The sequence below is a fragment of the Mus caroli genome, unplaced genomic scaffold (genome assembly GCF_978045245.1).
Source record: "Mus caroli unplaced genomic scaffold, Mus_caroli_1 scaffold_6, whole genome shotgun sequence".
Taxonomy (NCBI): domain Eukaryota; kingdom Metazoa; phylum Chordata; class Mammalia; order Rodentia; family Muridae; genus Mus; species Mus caroli.
In genome coordinates this window covers 97,628,568-97,647,807 of record NW_028227261.1, presented here as the reverse complement: position 1 = coordinate 97,647,807, position 19,240 = coordinate 97,628,568, and the positions used below count along the sequence as shown (strand labels likewise).

Sequence of the window (19,240 nt, the reverse complement as noted above, 5' to 3'; positions counted from 1 at the left end):
CAGCGGCTAGAACCTCCATGCACACCTCCTTAGGAACAAATCAAGTCAGACACGTGGGATACACGTGTGGCCCGAAAGCTCCGGAAACCTTCTGCTGTGTTCTGGAGGCTTCCATCTGAGAGCAAGGGGAGGAGTGCACACTGCAGAGAGCAGCTCAGAAGAGGAAGCAGCTGCTGGGTTGGCAGGAGGTGACAACCCCGTGTTCTATAGGAACATGGTTTGTGTCACGTGCACATGATAGAGGACAGCCAAAGCCATTTTGCTAGTACATCTAGGGGCTGCGTGGGTAAAAAAGCACCCACCTAAAACTCCACTTTCCCCAGACAGCTCCACAGAAACAGCAGGACAATACAGAGCTATTGATGAGAAGAGGGTCATGGCCTATGTAAGGTCATAACAAGCCCCGCATGTGTCGATAACTCCTCCTGACATTTTTTGTACCGTACAGGAGGGGTGGGTATGTGTACTGACAACCAGGATTCATCAGGAAAGAGTTGAACACCCTTCAGGACACTCTGTGTACAAAGGCAGGGAAATGTGCCATACATCCTATAAAGAGTTCCCTCCAAAAAAAAAATTAAATTATAGAGTCAGTCCTTAAAGGGTCACTCCTTGGTTATCCGAATACCTGTTTACATACCTCGTTTGCATCAACGCTAGTCAGTGAGGCAACTTTTATAGTCATTAGTATCAAATTATTGGCACCATTCATTTGTAGGGGTGGGGAGAAGGCAAACTACAATACAACATAAAAATACAGTTCTGGTACAAAGGTACGGCGTGATCGGTTCTATTGACCAAGCAGTCATAAGAAATGGATGTGGACGGTTTACATACGAGAAAACACAGCTCGTAACTCATCACACGGAAAAGTGTTCAGCCTTGCTAGCAGTTCATCAAACCAGACAGCTTCTCAAGACTAACTATACACATCTATTAAACTAGCAAAAAATAAAATAAATTAGAATAGCAAAACTCAGTACTGGCAGAGCTATTGGTAAATAGAAATGCTTATACATTGCTGGTGGCATTATAAATTGTAAAGGGGATTCAAGCATTCAGAGGAGGGGAAGTTTAAATGAGACGACCTTTAAGGTCCTTCCAACCCAAAGATTGGATCTTTCTAGAAAGCAATCTGGCAATATAAAACAAGAGCTATAAAATACTTCATGCTCTCTGACCTTGTAATCCCTCTTTGGAGATATTCCGGAGGGAATAATCCAAGAGAAGGATTTTATAGATATATTTATTTATTTATATATATTTTTTTACAAAGACATTCATAGCAGCACTATTTATAAGTGTGAAAATTTGCATATAACTCAAATATCTATTAGTGGGGAGAAGTGAGGTTAACTGTGTCATGTGAATATAAAGACATTTAAGTTAGTGAAAGTATCTGTCTAATAAGGAGATGTGTAAAGAAATGTAACAAAGGGAATGTCAGCGCTGAGCACAGCTATGTAAAAACAGCTTATCTGTGCGCAGGGAGAACTTTACAGCGAGCTGTGGGTAGGGGTTCCTTAACTCCTGCAAAGTTATTCAAGTGCATAATAAAAATTTAAAAACACATTTCTTGAAACTATATAAAAAGGGAGTTAAGTTTCTTCCAGGTCAGATCCTATCAACATGGTTAGAGTGGATGGAATTTAGAAATCTTTTTCTTTATGGAAAGTCAAATGAATCTTTCTGATCCTGAGTCATCTTGACCCTGTAAAGATTTTTTTAGACAATATAAGTTAGAATTTCCTATATGGGCCTCAAAGATAAATTCCATTTATCCAAAGTTGTTTTGTATCCAACGAGTTCACACAATCAATTGTATTTCAGGTTAAGCTGAAATATTTTCAGTTGTATAATATGCAACTTTTTCCCCTTCATCTATTCATGTCTGAATAAAAATAAATAACTTTATAAGATCTGTGTATTATTCAGTGTAAATGGAAAACCAGCAGTAAAGAATTTATTCTCTCATAAAATGACCCATTTAACAAACAGCCAAAGCTTGGTGCAAATGTCATTAAAAAAAGTCACATCGTTGAGAGTGTAAGCGGAGGACTCTGTGCTGCGTTAGTCCCTGCGGTTACTAACAGATACACACAGGTACCTCTGAATAGAAATCCCCTTTCTTCTAGAAACTTCCTACCAAACCCTGTCTCCACTGCATTGAGCAGTAGAAAAAGCTCTCGTGCTCAGGAGACGTAAAATAACTTTTCCAACGAAGTCAAGCCGGAAGCTGGCTTCCGCTAACCCTGGAGACCTGGGCAAACAGAGCACACATCTGTATGTCGTGCCGCAGTGAGCACACCACCGAGCCCGAGGAAAGGAAGCGGACGAAGGCACCATGCCATCTCCAGGCAGCAAGGGTGGAGTGTCACAGTTCGGTCATCAGCAATCTTTTCATCATCTTCTCTCTTTCCAGTTCCTGCCGGAGCGTCTCTGCACTGAGAAGCAAGGGACAAAGCCGTAAGAAAAAGCCTCGATGTCTTCAGGTGTGGGCAGAACCTAAATGTCATCCTAAACTGGACTTCTTAGGCTCTACTGGGATGCCCTGCATTGGCTTGCAGTACAGTGAGAGTAAACTGCCTGGCTCCTGAGGGGTTTCCCTCCCCACCCTGAGGGGGCGTTCCTCGAGGGACTCTTTTGCTGTCATTCATCTCTATCATCTCACAACTGCTCAGTGAATGTCTCTTGAAGGGTTGGAAAACTTTTAACATTAAAAAACTTAGCTTAGTTAGGCATGGTGGTACATGTCTTTAATTCTAGCATTTGAGAAGCAGACACAAGTGGGTCGCTGTGAGCTTGAGTTCCAGGGCTACGTAGAGAGATCCTGTCACATAGATGCATTTTGCCATTATACACATATGAAAGTCAAGGTCACCTTTCAGGAACTGTTTCTCTCTACTGAAGAATAAAACGGAAGTCACCAGGCTTTCTTGGCAAGTGATTCTATCTCTGGAGCCTTCTGGTGGCCTGGGGGTAGGGGAGGGTTAGATTTCTTTCACTTGTGCTTTTAAATTCATTTTATGTAAATTGTTTTTCTCGAGTTTGTGTTGGTTAATATCCAAAGTAAGGCCTTAACAAAGAATGTGCTGTGTGTAATGAGTAAGATAAGAGGAAGGAGAAGATAGAAGGGCAAAGGGAGGTTGGGTGAGTTGCAAACTGGCTGCTTCGAGGGGCTGCGTTTGACTTCTTGGTCCCAAGTTCTGTTGACTATTCCCCTGTAGTGGTTCTGATGAGAATGTCCTCCATGGGCTCAGATATTGAACACTTAAGACTCCAGTTGGTGGCGCTGTCGGAAGAGGTTTAGGAAGTGCAGCCTTGCTGGAGGAAGTGTGACTCCATTCTTGGGGGCAAGCTTGAGGAGACATAGTCTCACCCTATTGCCAAGTCACTCTCTCTGCTTTGTGCTCCCAATTAAAGACAAAGACGTGAGCTCTTGGCTTCCTTCTCCTGTTTCCTTGACAGCTGCTTGCTGCTGTGCCTTGCCCTGCTATGATGGGTTCTTATCCCTCTGGAACCATAAGCCATAAACTCTCTCTCTTCCTTAAGTTGCCTTTAGTTGTAGCATTTTATTACAGCAACAGAAAAGTACCTAAGAAAGTTGCAGATCTTGTTTCTACTGGTTAAATAAATACACACATATGAGTAGTTGTGTGTGTGTGTGTGTGTGTGTGTGTGTGTGTGTGTGTGTGTATACTTTGCTTGATTGGAACACATAGTCTCACGTCTCTTAGATAAATGTTCTGGTGTGTGGCCTATTCATCTTCCTCTTCAAAATGATGAATACCTCCCCCTCTCTTCATCTCTCTTGCTCTCCCTTTTAAGACAGGGTTGCCTAGGCTAGTCTTGAACTTGTGGCCCCTGGCAATTCTCCAAGCTCTGACTTCCAAGTTGTAGGAACTATGGGCATATGCCACTAGAAGGGACCTACAAGGTGTGGGTGTATGTGTGTCTGCGTGTGTAATGATTTATTTTGATTTTTATTTTGTGTGCATATGCCACATGTGTACAGATGTCCAAGGAGGTAAGAAAGGGGACCAGATCCCCTAGAGCTGTAGTTAAAGGTGGCTGTGTGAGCTACCCAAAATGAGTACTGAGAACAGATTTCAGGTTCTCTGGAAGAACAGCAAGCACTCTTAACTGTAAGCCATTGCTCCAGCCAGGAAATAAAATGTATATATTTAAAGGCATGGAATAACTTTAATAATCTCACCCAGGAAGGAACCATGGCCAACGAGCCCCCACATAGTCTGGCCTATTGACACGGGTTATGGTGATGATGCTAGACAAGGCTACCTTTTAAGGACTTCTTTTGGGCTGGAAGTGGGGCTGGGGCTGCGGGTATAAAGTGTTTGTCTTGTAAGCACAATGACCTGAGTCCCATCCCCAAGTAAGAATGCCAGACATAGCACACAGACACACTTCCACAGGGGAGGGAGACTGAAGGCTCCCTGAGGCGCCCTGGCCACCCAAACTAGCCTAATTACTAGTGAGTACCAGAGGCCAGTGAGAGGCTGTATCTTAAACAGGCACATGATGTACTGGAGGATGACCCCCAAGGTTGTCCATGGGCTCCACACATGCTCCTGCACACACACAAATACATACATATACGAGCACACGCATGCGCATACGCACACACACACACACACACACACACACTCTAAAAAGGTCTCTTGGTAGAAACCCTGACTTTATTTGGGCCAGAAGGCATCTGATGGGGGACTGGCTGGATGATGGAAAAGCTGTCATCTGTCTTCTTTTCTGCCTTATCTTTGAGACCAGAGTCTGCTCAGCTTCTCACACTGATCATTTAAGAAGTGTTTTGTCCAGAACGTCAATAGAGGGTTGACTTGGCCTAGATTTGCCCAGTCTCTCCCTGACTTTAAGGCTAAAAATACCTGCTTGCCCCCATGGCTGGAAATACAGATCACAAAAGGAACACAGAAAGCTGGAAAAGCCCTGCCTGTTCCCAGAAAAGACACGACCGTCTCTCCTGAGGATTCCTGTCCCGGGTCACTGACCCCTCCATTCTCCAGAGCCAAGAGGCTGCTCTGAGGCAGGTTAGCTATTTCTCCCCCCTTTCTTTTCCTGTCACTGTCTAGAGTCACTGGTCTCCTCAAGCTTTTCTCATGACCACCCTGCACCCCTAGTCTTGCTTAATCATGCCAGGCATGCCCGAGTGCAGGAACCTAGGACTGGCAAGTCCCTCTGCCAAGCCTGTCTTCCACAACTATCTGCAACCTGCTCCCTGCCACCTTCAGGTCTCTTCAATGAGGTCATCCCAACCTTTCCTAATTGCTTTTCACAGTCTCAATTTTTTCCTTGCCCCTGACATCACACACACACACACATCACACACACACACACACACACACATTTGTTTTTCTGCTTCTCTAGCCTTCACGCACAAAAGTGCAAACTCCCATAGGGTAGGACTTTATCTCCAGCTCACTATTCAACCCTAGCACCTAGGACCCAGTGTACTCCTTAGAGACCGTTCCTTACAGGATAAATGAATGGAAGAATGAACGGAAGGGGCTGGGAAGATGGCTCGCTGTGTAAAACTCTTGCCACAGAAGGATGAGGACTTGAGTTCAGATCCCCAGCCCTCAGGTAAAGCCTGGCTTAGTGATTACGTGTGTATCTGTGATCCCAGAGCTGGCAAAGTAGAAAGAGGCAGAGCCCTAGAGCTCATTGGCCAGCCAGCCCAACTGAATTCATGAACTCTAGTTTCAATGCGTTGGAACCATTTCAATAAGTTGAAATGTATTCAAAAAATAAGATAGAAAGCAGCTGATACCATGCGATGTCGATCTTTAGCTTCCATACACATAAATATACATATGGATGTGCACTCTCACATATATGTGCACACATGAACATGTATATACAATACATACATCTACACACACACACACACAAGAATGAATGTGGGCTTATAGAGTCACAGACGAGGTGAGCTGGAGTCTAGGCCTGGCTCCCTGTTACTTATCTGACTCACCTGGCTGCCAGAGAGACGGGCTTCCGGGAGGTGTAGATGGTCTGTACTGTGGCCACAGTCTCTGTCAGTGGCCGCAGGGTCACTGTTGGAATCAACGGGGAAGACTGGCCAGGACAACACTGTAATTTGTTCTCTCTAAAGTCTGCCTGGAGAGGAAGGAGAAACAAGAGATCAATCTCCAGGCACATCTTCATGTGTCAGCCGATCCCCGGCCTCACTCAACTGCTCTTATTTTCATAATAGCTGAAGTCATCACGCACTTAACTGATCTTTCTCTGCGCCTGACACCAAGCTAAGCACTTTCCACACATTACCTCTGGACAACCTTTTAAGACAGAGATCAACTGTCACTGCATCTCAGAAACCATCCTTCGGAGGACATGTCACTCTTGTGGGTACCACAGAAAAGGCAAGACATGGCACTCAGACATTGTTGTGTTATATCTTGTAAACATTCTGATTTGGGGGGCTGGAGAGATGGTTCAGCAGTTAAGAGCACTTACTGCAGAGGACCCGGGTTCAATCCCCAGCACCCACATGGTGACTAACAACCATCAGCAACTCCATTTCCCAGGGGATCTGATGCCTTATGCTGGCCTCCGTGGGTACTGCATGTACACGATGCACAGAAACTCATGCCAACAGTCACATGAGCATGAGAATAAGTAAATAAACAAGCATTTTTATTTCATGACGTTAAAAGATAGAGCAGTGTAGATCTTCGAACTGCTTCTCTGGAAAAGAAAAATGAATCTTAGAGAGTTTAAGTCCGTGGTTCTCAACCTGCGTGGGTCACGACCCCTTTGGGGTCACCTAAGACCATCAGAAAATACAGATATTTACATTATGATTCATAACTATAGAAATTTACAGTTACAAAGTAGCAACAAAAAGAATTTTATGGTCCAGGTCACCACAACATGAGGAACTGTACTAAAGGGTCACAGCATTAGGAAGGCTGAGAAGCACTGGTTCAAAATTTCCAGTTGAGGTCACCCAGTAAGTAATTGTTTGTTTTGTGTGTGTATGTGTGTGTATGTGTGTGTGTGTGGTGTGACATGACACGCATGTGGAAGTCAGAGGACAACATACAGGAGTCAGTTCTCTTCTATCTGTGGGTTCCAGGAATCAAGTGAACTTAGGTGATTAGCTTGGTACCAGAGGCCTTTACATGTGCTGAACCATCTCTAAGGCTACAAGAAGTCACCAAAAACAGTACTCAGGGACTTCGAGGTGGCTTTGCTGGTAAGGTGTTTGCCACACCAGCAGGTGAAACTGAGTTCTAATCCCAAGCACCTACATGAAAAGTCAGATACAGCTGCACACATCTGTATCCCAGCACTGGAAAGGCAGAGACAGAAGGATCCCTTAGGATTTGTTCCAGTTTTAGGAAGAGACTATGTTCTCAAGAAAATAATGTGGAGGGAGCTGAGATGGTGGCTCAGTGTTTCAGAGTACTTGCTGCTCTTCAGAGGACCCGAGTTCAGGTCCCATTATGTATGTCACGTGGCTCACAACTATAGGGCATCTGATGCCATCATCTGGCCTTTGAGGGCACTGTTACTCTTATCTCTACAAGCACCCAAACGTGGGTGGCACACACTCACACATTCATACATGCATATAAATAAAAATAAAATAACTCTTAAAAAAAGGTAGAGGAGCTGGTGAGATGGCTCATCGGTTAAGAGCTCCGACTGCTCTTCCAAAGGTCCTGAGTTCAAATCCCAGCAACCACATGGTGGCTCACAACCATCCGTAATGAAATCTGATGCCCTCTTCTGGGGTGTCTGAAGACAGCTACAGTGTACTTACATATAATAAATAAATATTTATTAAAAAAAGGTAGAAAGAGATTAAGAAAGACACTTGATATCGATCTCTCGTTAATCTATTGGCCAACAGTCATTTTTCATGCATAGTTTTTGGTTTTTGTCCTTAAAGATTTTTTTATTATTTTATGTGCATGAGTGCATGTTGTGCTTGCAGGTATGTATGTGCACTGTGTGCACACTGGTACCCAAGAGATCAGTGTTGGATCCTCTGGAATTGCAGTTACAGTTGGTTGTGAGCCACCGACAGGTGCTAGAAACTAAACCCAGGTCCTCTGAAAGAACAGGCAGTGTTCAGAGCTTTCTCTCCAGGCTCCTCTTTAAAGAAAGTAAATAAATAAATAAATAAAACCTTTTTGACAATACATGTACCCCCCCCCCAACACACACGCACACACACACACACATGACTATTGTTACTGCTGATTCTTGACTCTTGGAAAAATTTACCACTCAGATTTCTTCTTCTTCTTTTTTTAATATAAGATTTATTTATTATTATATGTAAGTACACTGTAGCTGTTGTCAGACACACCAGAAGAGGGCATCAGATCCCATTACAGATGGTTGTGAGCCACCATGTGGTTGCTGGGATTTGAACTCAGGACCTTTGGAAGAGCAGTCAGTGCTCTTAACTGCTGAGCCATCTCTACAGGCCCCCTCCCATCCCCGATTTCTAAAGAGGCTTTGATCTTTGAGTGTATAATTCTCTTCTTGGTGGTGATACAGAAGATGCGCTGCCTTTAAAAGTCATTGCAGAGAAGCACAGAACCCCTGTTTGTGTCTTATATCTGCCCCTAAGGGAGCGACAAGCTTGTTTGAAATGGAGAAATGCTGAATGCTTGCTGTTGGGTCTCTGCGAATGTCATTTTGGAGATGCAGCTCTCTGAAATGCTCTGTGTGTCAGTATGTCCAGGAACACACATTCTTGTCTGGAGCATGAGGCTTGCTGCAGAGAACTGTGCAGGCGACAGTCACTGCTGCTGTTCATAGGGCCACTCTGGCTCATCACCTTCCAGGCACACAGTAGGGTGAAACTTAACTGACTTTCTTAAGCAGGTGACCGAGTGCTTTGCTTTTGTCCAGGGAAATAAAAACTTGGTGGTGTTTGTGTCCTTCATTCAAGGACCTGGGTGTGGCTGGGTTCTCCCCCCCCCCGCCCCCCGCCTCTGTGACTGATGATGTTCCACATGGCAGGCAGCTGGTCCACCAGCCTGGGAACAGAGAGCAGAGCCTTCAGTCTGCCTGTGATAGATGGGCTGCATGTGCAGGAAAGTAATTCTGTGTGTTGTTTAAAAGCTTGGCCTGCTTCATGCGGCAGCTGGCTAAGAAGAGGTTGCATGGCTTCAGTGACTGGGTGACAGGTGGGCTTCTGAGGTCACTTCTGAGGGCCATTTTCACTGATGGTGCAAAGGCACAGGTAGGTTAAAGAGCAGAGGCCCCAGTGCCTCTGACTGTCTGAACTCATAGCACTCCTTATGGCTGTGCAACCCACGTAGAGAGGGTGGGGGAACCCATCACACTTAAAAATGGATCTTAAAGGAGCAGAATATTTTTCTATTAAGCCCTAACCCTTATCTCTTAAAATATCTGTTAAATGACAGAACAAGTAAAAACATTAGCTTTCAGTAGAACAAAACAGTTAGCAGAAGAACATATCAGGTTAGGAAGAGGAACTTGGGCCAGATGCAGGCAGGGGTCCTCCCTGTCTGTGATTCTGCTGGGAGATTTAAAGGCAGACGGTGGGCTGCCTTTAAAAATCTAGACAGAGTGGCTTGAGTCTATGAGGCTACGAGTATGGACATCTAATACCATGGCTTAGGATGCCCTTGTTGGACATCAGTGGGAGGAGAGGCCCTTGGGCCTGAGAGTGTTTAATGCCCCAGTGTAAGGGAATGCCAGGGCAGGAAGATGGGAGTGGGTGGGAAGGTCGGGGAACACTCTCATAAGAGGCAGGGGGAGCGGATAGAGGGTTCCTGAAGGGGAGACCTGGAAAGAGGAAAACATTTGAAATGCAAATAAAGAAAATATCCAATAAAAAAATTAAAAAATAAAACAGAGATGAAGAGGGGAAAAGAGAGAGAGGTTTCTTGGTTGATATGGGCCAACGTTCTCTACAAGAATTCATTAAGAACATTCAGGGTCACATAGGGACCAGATCAACTGCCAGTTCAACTTCGTACAGAGCTGTTGAAGGACTCACAGCTGCAGCCAGCCGGGATGGGTCTGGAGGTCTGTAGAAGGCTTCCATGTCTTGTACTTAGAAGAAGAAGCAGCCTTGCGCAGGGATGAGAAAACCGAAAGCCCGAGGCCTTGTCTTTGACTTCTGTGAGTAATCAGCTCGGATATCACAGTCTTCCCTCTCAACTATTCCCTATTCCCCAGCCTAGAGGCACTCTCTAACAGCTGTTCCTCATTTTCAGTCAAAGCCTTCCAAAGGGGGACACATCATTATGCAGGTCTGCCCCTTTTCATGGGCCAACTTCCGGTTTCCATATGAAAGGGACACCCGAATGGCTCCTGCGCTGAAGGCTTGGTCCTGTGTGGCTGGACCCTGAGGGCAGGGACTAACTTGTTAACAAGCTCACAGCTGACTGGGCTACTGGGGAGTGGGGGCTCAGTGGAGGAAGTGGGTCACTGGGGGCGTAGCTTTGACAGGTATATCTTGTTCTCAGGTCCCTTCCTTGGCTCCCTGGCTGCCATGAGGGCGGCTTTCCTCTGCTTGCCCTTGCCCTATTTGCCAGAGCTTTGTATCAGGCAAAGGAACCAACTAGCCATCTGCCGAGACCTCTGAGACACTGAGCCACGGTGGCTACTTCCCTTTTGAAGGTGGTTTTCCGAGGACTTTCTCATAGTGATGGGTGCTCAGAGAAAGGACCCACTGTCTAAGTTCTGGAAGGCAGAAATCTGACAGCTGTCTGTCCCTCTCCCTCACCAATCTAGTATCTTCCCAGCCTCCTAAGTATCTTCCCCAGCCACATACTGCTCCCGCCTCTGCCATTAAGATCACTCAGGGGTCAGCTCTCTGCACACACTCTCTTGAGCTACTGTCCTAGATTTATTTCTAGACAATTGTTCTAAACTTGTACTGTCTGGACCCACATGTTCTCCCACTGCAGTCACAAAGATGCTTTCTAAAAACACCTGCCCTGCCCCTGCCCTGCTCCAACAGCTTCTGACGGCTTCCTGGTCGCTGCTGGGAAAGCACCAGGCATAGCTTTGCTTCTACAGCATTGGCTCCTACTCCTCCTCTCCCACCCTAGGCTCCTGTTTCCTGGATTCCAGTTCTCTGGCTTTCTTTGCAGTCCCTTGAATGTTTTGTGCCCCATCCTTCTCCAGGATTCTCCTTCATGCTGTTCCCTCTGGCTGCTCTGGCTGCCTTTGCGCCACTCTTGCCCAGTTCTGAAAAGCACCAGTGTGATTGCTGACCGGCTTCTGTGCCCCCTCCCCAGCTCTTAGGAGGGGCTTCCTTGAGTGTGCCCCATCACTGCCAAGGCTGGGCAGGAGGCCAGAGTGCCCCCATCATGGCTAACTGAGGGAAGTAGAACAGAGCTGCCAGCTGGGGACCTGTGTCCAGTAGAACTGCAGGGTGGGCTGACTGTAGAAGCATCAGGGCAATGGTACCGGAGAGCATGGCATGGCCCTGGTAGCTCTGTCCTCAAGTGGCCTAGCACGAGCTCTTGACCCTAGGGGAGAGTGTTCTAGCACCTACTTCTCTCGACATGGAGGTGGCTAGATACCATCTCATGTCTGCCCATCCTTTGAAACCTGAAGGAGCCTCTGCTCCATCTCTCCATGCCAAGGGCTGAAGCCTCCTTAGGCAGTGAGCATCGTCTAGGTCACTCCTGTACTCAGGGATACCTCTGGTCCCTTGGAGATCCTCTGGAGAAGACAGAAACCTTTGGAAGAAGGTCTCATAGATTCAGGGATCACAACTGACTCCTGGGAGGGCTGGGAAGGAAAGTAGAGGAAGAACTGTCCTGGGGTTCCACTGCTGCTACTGGAGTGGCTGACGATAGACTGGGCTTCTGCAGAAACTTCCAGGGAAGTATGGTTGGGAGGCTAAAAAGACGTAATCATTGCTGCCATCCTGGAGAGGAAGAAACGATGCCATTGAAAATGTTTCGATGAAGGGCCGGAGGGACAGCAGAGAGTTAAGAGTACTTGTTGTTCTTGTCGTGCACATCCATCTGTAACTCCATTATCAAGATGCAGATTCAACCCAAAACAACTTAAAACAAGTGTTAAAACAAGTACACAGCGCACATGAAAGCACTATTTCCAGTTGCCAAAAGTGGACACAGCCCAAGTCCCCACGAATAAGTCAATGGATAAACAGAGCACAGTAAAATCATACTGCATATGCATTCTACCATAAAAAGAAAGGACATGTAGAGTCATGCTCCAAAGCGAATGGACCTGGAAACATGATGCTAAGTGAAAAATGCTGCAGTGGAGGCACACACCTTTAATCCCAGCACTTGGGAGGCAGAGGCAGGAGGATCTCTAGTTTGAGGCCAGCCTGGTGAGACAGGAAGGAAGGAAGGAAGGAAGGAAGGAAGGAAGGAAGGAAGGAAGGAAGGAAGGAAGGAAGGAAAAGAGAAAGGAAGGAAGAAAGACAGAGAGAGAGAGAGAGGGAGGGAGGGAGGGAGGAAGGAAGGAAGGAAGGAAGGAAGGAAGGAAGGAAGGAAGGAAGGAAGAAAAGTTAACACCAAAGGACTTATAAAGTAGGTTGCATTTGTGGAAAATATCCACAATCCGTGAATACATACACACGCAGCTCAGACTGGTGGCTGGCAGAGGCTAGGGCCAAGAAGGAAATACTAAGTAACTGCACAGTGGGTGATACAAATATATTGTAAGTTAGCCAGGTGTGAAGGTGCATCCCTCTAATCCCAGAACAGGCTGAGAGGCAAGATGCACAAACTGAAGGCTACCCTGGACCACAGAGTAAGACCCTAAAAGTAGACATGAAACTAGGGGAACACAGGGTTAGTGGGGCTGAGGAGGGGAATGACGGGGGGGGGGGGAGGCTATTCTCAATGTACAATAAACACATGTCTAAAACCTTTTTAAACGAGATGGTTCAGTAGATAAGATATTTACCATGTAAATGTGGGGGGACTGGAGCTCAGATCCCCAGCACCCACAAACAATCTGAACTGACATGATGGCCAACCTGTAATTCTAGCTCTGAAGATGGAGACAGGGATCCCTGGGGCAAGTTGGCTAGCTAGATTAGTAGAACCGGTGGGTTCTAGGTTTGGCAAGTTTTTGTCCTAGCAAATAAAGTGGAAAGACCTCCACCATCAACCCATGGTCTCCACACAGATGTGCACACATGTGCGCCTGCACAATATTAACACACACCACGAATACACCCACACCCAAGAAGTAGGCCTAAGTCTTGTATAATTTACCTAGACATCTAGTGAATTTCATTAGTCTTTAATACACTGGAGACATAGTGGAAAAGAAAAATTGAAAATAGGGGTTTTTTTTTCATCATAGAAAATACTACTGGAAGGAGACAGAGGTCATCATTATTCAATAAATACAGTAAATGCAATTGTATGGTCTTTTAATATGGTTACTTTTCTGTGAATCTCAATAAAGTAGAACAGACCTCAGTCCTGGGACTTCTCTCCCTCACAGGCTTCCCCGATGTGGAAGCAAAGGTTTACAAGGCAGCTCTGCCATCTGTGTCTACTTACAGGGAACTGTGGTCCTGTGGTAAAGGGATCAGGAAACGGGTTCATCACTGGCTCTGCTGGGAACGTTTTTATCTTCAAAAAAAGAGAGAAGTAAGGGTTACCGTCAGATCAGAAGACATCTTTGAAGTCTTCAATGGCGCAGCTTTAGTACCGAGAGGAAGGATCCTGGGAAGTTTGGAAAGCTTCATCTCTCCAGTGAAGGAGGAAGGCTTGCCTGTGCCTGAGTTACATGGTATGGCACGTTTGCCTCGCCTGGGACTCCATCTATGGGGTCTCGCAGGCCTGTGTCCAAAGGCTACATCAAGGTAGATAAGGAGGCAATCCTGCTGTACCTGGGGTCACCTCTGAGGGCTTCTCCACAGCTATGGGAATGGCAAGAAGCATTTGAATGGTCTGCTGGGGACAGAGTGCATCTCAGCTGCTGGGGCCAACTAAGTCAGAAGGCAGTCCCTGCCAAACGGCTCGCACTGCTCAACCCCTGTGCACTCTGAGCAGCAGAAGTCTTGAGGAGTGTCCACGGGAGCATGAAAAATCCTGTCACCTTTGGGAACAGAAAGAAAGGTACTTGGAAGTACCCAATGTGACAACACAAGGATGCTCATTTTAGTGAGGGTGGCATCCCAGTCATCAGGTAACCGTGGCTTTTATGTCTTTCTTTTTGCTCATTTTGACTTCTTGAAGGTCTTAGAAAGTGAGAGTGCTTCTTTACTCGAAGCATTATATACCTGGAGGGCCAGTGGCCTGGCAACTGTGGCACTAGCTTTGTCTGTAATCCTCAGGCCCAGAAACAGCCTTATATACCTGTGCAGGCACAGAGGCCAGCCCTACCCAGGGACAGTGGTTTTGTGTCCTATAGGGCTCTTGCCTGTGGACCGACTCCAGGACAGTCCCTTGGTACTTTCCCACTGTTATAATGGGGTTGGAGGAGCAGGGACACAGCAGACCAGACCCAAATCAGGAACACGTTTTCTGAATAGGCAGAGCAGCCGTCAGGCAATATGAGGATAACAATATCCTTGCAGTGTACATGCCAAGATGCTCACCCCAACCCTGCTTTCCTTTCAGTCAAATCTGTTCAAATAAATATCTCAAAATTCCCAGAATGAACCCTAAGCTCCCAAAGGCTCTTGGCCAAAGCATCCCAGTACATTTTCTTACTCTCTTTGCCTGACCTAACAGGTTGACATGGCATTCTGAGACAAATGTTATATCAAAAAGAAATCTGCAGATAAGATCTCAGGCCAACCAGAATTGACAGGAAGGACTTCCTTATGGCTATTAATGAAATAAGTTAGTAGCCTCTAACAGCCTTCCCGCTGTTTACGCGTAAGCTACATCCCCACGTACCCTAACGCTTACTGATCCATCAGAACACGTACTGAGTTCTGGTGTCACATCCCAACCCTAGAGCCACTTCAGAAGGAGGCAAAAACCAAAGTCAGCCTACATCATTCAACAGGGTCTAGCCTAAGGAAACGAAACCCCAGACACAAAAATGCTCCATGTTCCTGAAATGGTGACAAACCTGCAGGGGGCACTCTTCCTAGCATGAGGGACCGAGGCCCATGGTACACCTTTTGCTTGATGGACTATGAATGGCTATGTAGGGTGTGTGACAATGAGAACAAGACAGAGACATCACAGTGCTCCATGAAAGGAGGCGAGCAGGGACATCATGGGCTACAGGAATACTGTGATGTACATGTGAAACAATGGATGAGCATGCAGAGATGAAAAACTACACTTCCTTTTACATCACCGATCGGGTAGCACCCCTAGTGGGTCGTGATGTCAGAAAGGAGAAGGCAGGGATGAGTTTAAACCTGTATCTGCCATGGGGCAGACACTTAGGACCTTAGCTGGTGACTACCAGAGCATACATTCCCCTTGCTCATCAAAGCTCCCAGAAAACCACTGGCTCTTGGTTCTTGAGAGCTATGGAGGAAGGAGTGGGAACAAGGGGTGTGTGACTTGGTTTGGCCAACCCTAGGTGGACCCCAAATATCCCCATCCATCCTGGGGTGAGAACACCCACTAGCAGGGCTATCTGAAGGCCTGGCACCTCTACATGCCCATCCACCTGCTGCCTCACCTGGGGCTCCAGCCGGTCACCTCGCCTGTCCCAGCAGGCCCCCACCCTGCCAGGGTACCTACCAGCCTCGTTTTGATTGGACGGTACATGCAAACTCCAGTAGTCTCTTCCTTCATGGGGAGAGAGAGTGGAGGAGAACAGCGAGAGTGTGCACAGTGGGGGCTGCTGGCGGGCTCTGCCTGCTCACAGGAGAGGAGGAGAAACAGGGAGGAGAAGGAGGAGGTGATAAGACAGGAGGAGAGAGAGGAGAAGGGAGAGAAAGGAGAGACAGCACAGTGCAAGACGGATCTGGCAACGCAGACGACTCAAAGCCAGCATCACCCATGGCTGCTTTCTAGATGCTGTTAGCCTCTGGACTGCTCGCTGCCAGTCCCACCAATTACCCTCCTCTCTGTCTCTCTCCTCCCTGGTCTTCACCTCTCTTCTTTAAACCATGAGCAGAAGGACAAACCAAACCCCCTGCCCAGGGATGGCAGACCCAAACTCTCTCTTTGTACCAGGGGCGTATGACTGGGAGCAGTGCCCCACCCCCACCCCCACCCCAGGAAGCATCACCAGGGTTCTGAGGCATTGCCAAGGCCAAGTCACAAACAGCGCCATGAGTTAGCAATGTCAGGCGTGGGGCCACACACTTGAGAGCGAGCGTTTGCTTTCTGTGCCCAGTGCCTTCCCACCCTCAGCCAAGGAAGGGGACTGATTAGGGTGTGCAGGGGAGTGAGAGGACACCAAGAATGAGTTACACCGCTAAGAAGCGAAGAGGTCAGGATTTTGTCCTTCTGGCTCTCTGCTGTCTGGGTTCAAAACTCAGACAGAGCTGGTCCCATTTTCCTCACGCATGAGCCCAGGTTTGGGCAGCTCCTACTGGAGGTGGGGGTGCCTTGCAGCTTAGCTGGAAGACACACCAAGCACTGCAGAGAAAGTGCCCCACTTCTGGGATATCAGCACCTCCCTCTCCCCCACCCCTACCCCTGGCCCCAGGAGTGTCATGTGTCCAGCAAAGGTACAAAAGCTTGTTTCAGTGAGGATGAGGATGGCGAACAGAAGACGTTTTCAGTGTTAGGAAGAGAGGACTGCTGAAGGGTTAGTGTGGGCTTCAGGGAGGGACCACTCACTCCAGAGAACAAACACATGCATCTTTTAGCTCAGGAAACTTGGCAGCATCCCACAGTGAGAATTAAAACACAGCCTCTGGGTAGCTTTCACTAAAAAAGAGTGATCAAGGAAATGACAGGCCTCCTTCCTTCTCCACGGCTATCTGATTCTGTCCTCTGACAACTGCGGAACTGAGCAGCTGCGGAGGAGGGGGGAGGGAGGGGGGACTTTCAAGACCATAACCTCCCTAACACAGCGTTGTTTCACACTCACATTTGGGAGATGCAGAAATCGTTCCCACAAAGTCACCTCCCCCCCAGGTTCCACCCCGTCTTTGTGGACTGTTTCTAAGTCCTTTCTTCAAAGCTAAGTGAATCTGTATTAGTCACCTGCGGCTAAGGTTTACCAGCCTACTTAAAATCCTCCTCCTGCTCTCTTTGCCCCTCAGGAGAAATCCTACCTGCTTAAGAAGTTACCCGATGAAGCCTGTGGGCGGTTGGCTGGCTTCCCAACCCCAGGATGTCCCATGCTGCAGCTAGAACCAACCACACTGGGGACGTGCCACACATAATCTCTGCACACAAGCCCCTGCTCTTACTGATAGCAACGGGGAACTCAACATGTGTTTCATGAAGGAAATAAAATCTGTCACAAATAACCAAGCAATACCATATCGCCAAATGGTGAGAATCTGGACAGATGGTGATTAGGAAAGACTTATGGCTTTGTGCAGCACTGGCCTTTGATGGTAAGCGATGACCAATGCTCCAACACTTTGGACCTTCCTAAACAGTCACCTGAGTAAATGCAAGCAAAGGAATGTTCTCAGACTCCTACCAACTCCACACCCTTGACTCTTAGTCAATGAGCAGGGAACAAGGTATCAATTACATGGCTTACAGGATACTTTGGATATGCCAATTTCTTTTTTTTTTTTTCCTAGTTCTTCCTTTCTTGCTTCGGGCTTCTCTGCATTTGTTACACTATTATATATATGTGTCCTTTGAGCTTTAAAATGTGATTCTTTGAGGGGATGGAAAGATTCTTGGCATTGATAAATAATAATGGAAATGTAATGGGAGGGTTTTTTTTCCCCCCATAGGCTTCCTAAGGACATTGCTAGTTGGAGGAGGGAAGAGAAAAGTCAGGCAGTTAGAGAAGGAAAGACAATCCAGAATACTGAGCACTGGGGAAAGAGGGAGCTAGCAGCTCCTTCTCCACAGGTCAAGGCTGGGAACGGGGACTAAAGAGCAGGAAAGACCCGAGTCCCTAGTCAAATAGAGCTAGGGAGGCAGTGGTCCCTGGACGGAATGACCCCAGGACAGAATGATGGACAGTAAGTGAAAGCAAACCGAGATTTCCATCCACCCAAAGACCCCATGAAAGATGCAAAGAGTGGGTTAGATGCATCTGTGAGTGGCAATGCAGTGAACTGAGCAGACATCTCTGCACCCCTCCTGTACCCTGGGAGCAACGATGAGGTCACAGGCAGATAGATGGCAGCCTGGACTTGAGACTCAGGTCTAGCCCACCTGGAAAGACAGAGTTCCAAACAAACACTCAGCAGCTGAGCCAATTGGAGCCCCTGTCCTGACACCCAACTAGAGCCTGATCCCATGTCCCATGTGACCTTCCTCAGACCAGAGCAACGTCTCCCAGTCATGTCCATGCTCCCCTAACTTGCCATGTGCTGGGACACACTGGACCTGCTCTGTAGCCTTGTAGATGAGTAGTTGGTAAGATGCAAAGCTCAGAGAGGGACCAGAGCCACAGAGAAGAGTCAAGATCAGAGAGGGGACAGGTGTTTATATCCGTTGCCAGGCAGAGGTAGACCAGCTGACCCAATAGGAAGCAGGCCTTTGTGTGCCTAGAGTCTACTTTTCACTCTTTTTTTTTTTTTTTTGTCACCTGAAGACTTTGAAATCCACTTCACAGAGACCGGGCTCAGGCTAGGCAGTCATACCATGATATTAGTTCTCATAGAATCTCGACGGACCAATTCCTGAATGAATGCCAGAACCTCTGGTCTTTTCTCTCCAGTTTCCTTTCCTTCTAGTGCTGTCCTGAGGGTTATGAGGTACCATAGAAGTTCTCAGCCAGAAGAAACATGGGAACTAGGCAGAGGCTGTGAGCTTGGGGGTGACGCCAGGAGGTAGGTCACTTCCTGTCTGGTAAGCATCAGCAGAGAATTTTACCACTCTGGTCTGATAAAGTACAGCCTTCCTCTTTTGAAGAAAGACCCAGAGAGAGCAATCAGAAGCTAAGAGTATAGATTTGGCAGCTGAGAAGCCATGCCTCATGCAGGCGGAGTCTCTTAGGCTGCTGATACATTCTCCTCCATTCTTGTGTTTCATTAAGGCAGCTGTAGGCTACAACTTGGGTTAAGGCTTGAAGGCCATCCCAGGGCTTCCTCCAAGTCTAGGCTTTGGAGATAAGGCCGAGAGGTCCAGGGACCCAGCAAGCTTAAAGGAAGAGGGACCACTTAGGAAAAAAAGAGATACAT

General features: G+C 47.2%; 1 protein-coding gene across 4 annotated transcripts in view; it reads right to left on the bottom strand.

Annotated features, from left to right (window-relative positions):
- Nucleotides 1-1,262: 1,262 nt before the first annotated feature.
- Epb41l4b (erythrocyte membrane protein band 4.1 like 4B) overlaps nucleotides 1,263-19,240 on the bottom strand; it is a 147,545-nt gene continuing 129,567 nt past the window's right edge. For 2 of the 4 annotated variants that reach the window (XM_029475977.2, XM_021160258.3), the window contains exons 23-26: nucleotides 15,708-15,824; nucleotides 13,554-13,625; nucleotides 6,008-6,153; nucleotides 1,263-2,444 (exon numbers count right to left, since the gene is read on the bottom strand). In XM_029475977.2, coding sequence (XP_029331837.1) covers nucleotides 2,375-2,444; nucleotides 6,008-6,153; nucleotides 13,554-13,625; nucleotides 15,708-15,824 — 405 coding nt within the window. In that variant the 3' untranslated portion in view covers nucleotides 1,263-2,374. The remainder of the gene's footprint in view (nucleotides 2,445-6,007; nucleotides 6,154-13,553; nucleotides 13,626-15,707; nucleotides 15,825-19,240) is intronic. The other 2 variants (XM_029475978.2, XM_029475979.2) reach the window with 1 other exon arrangement.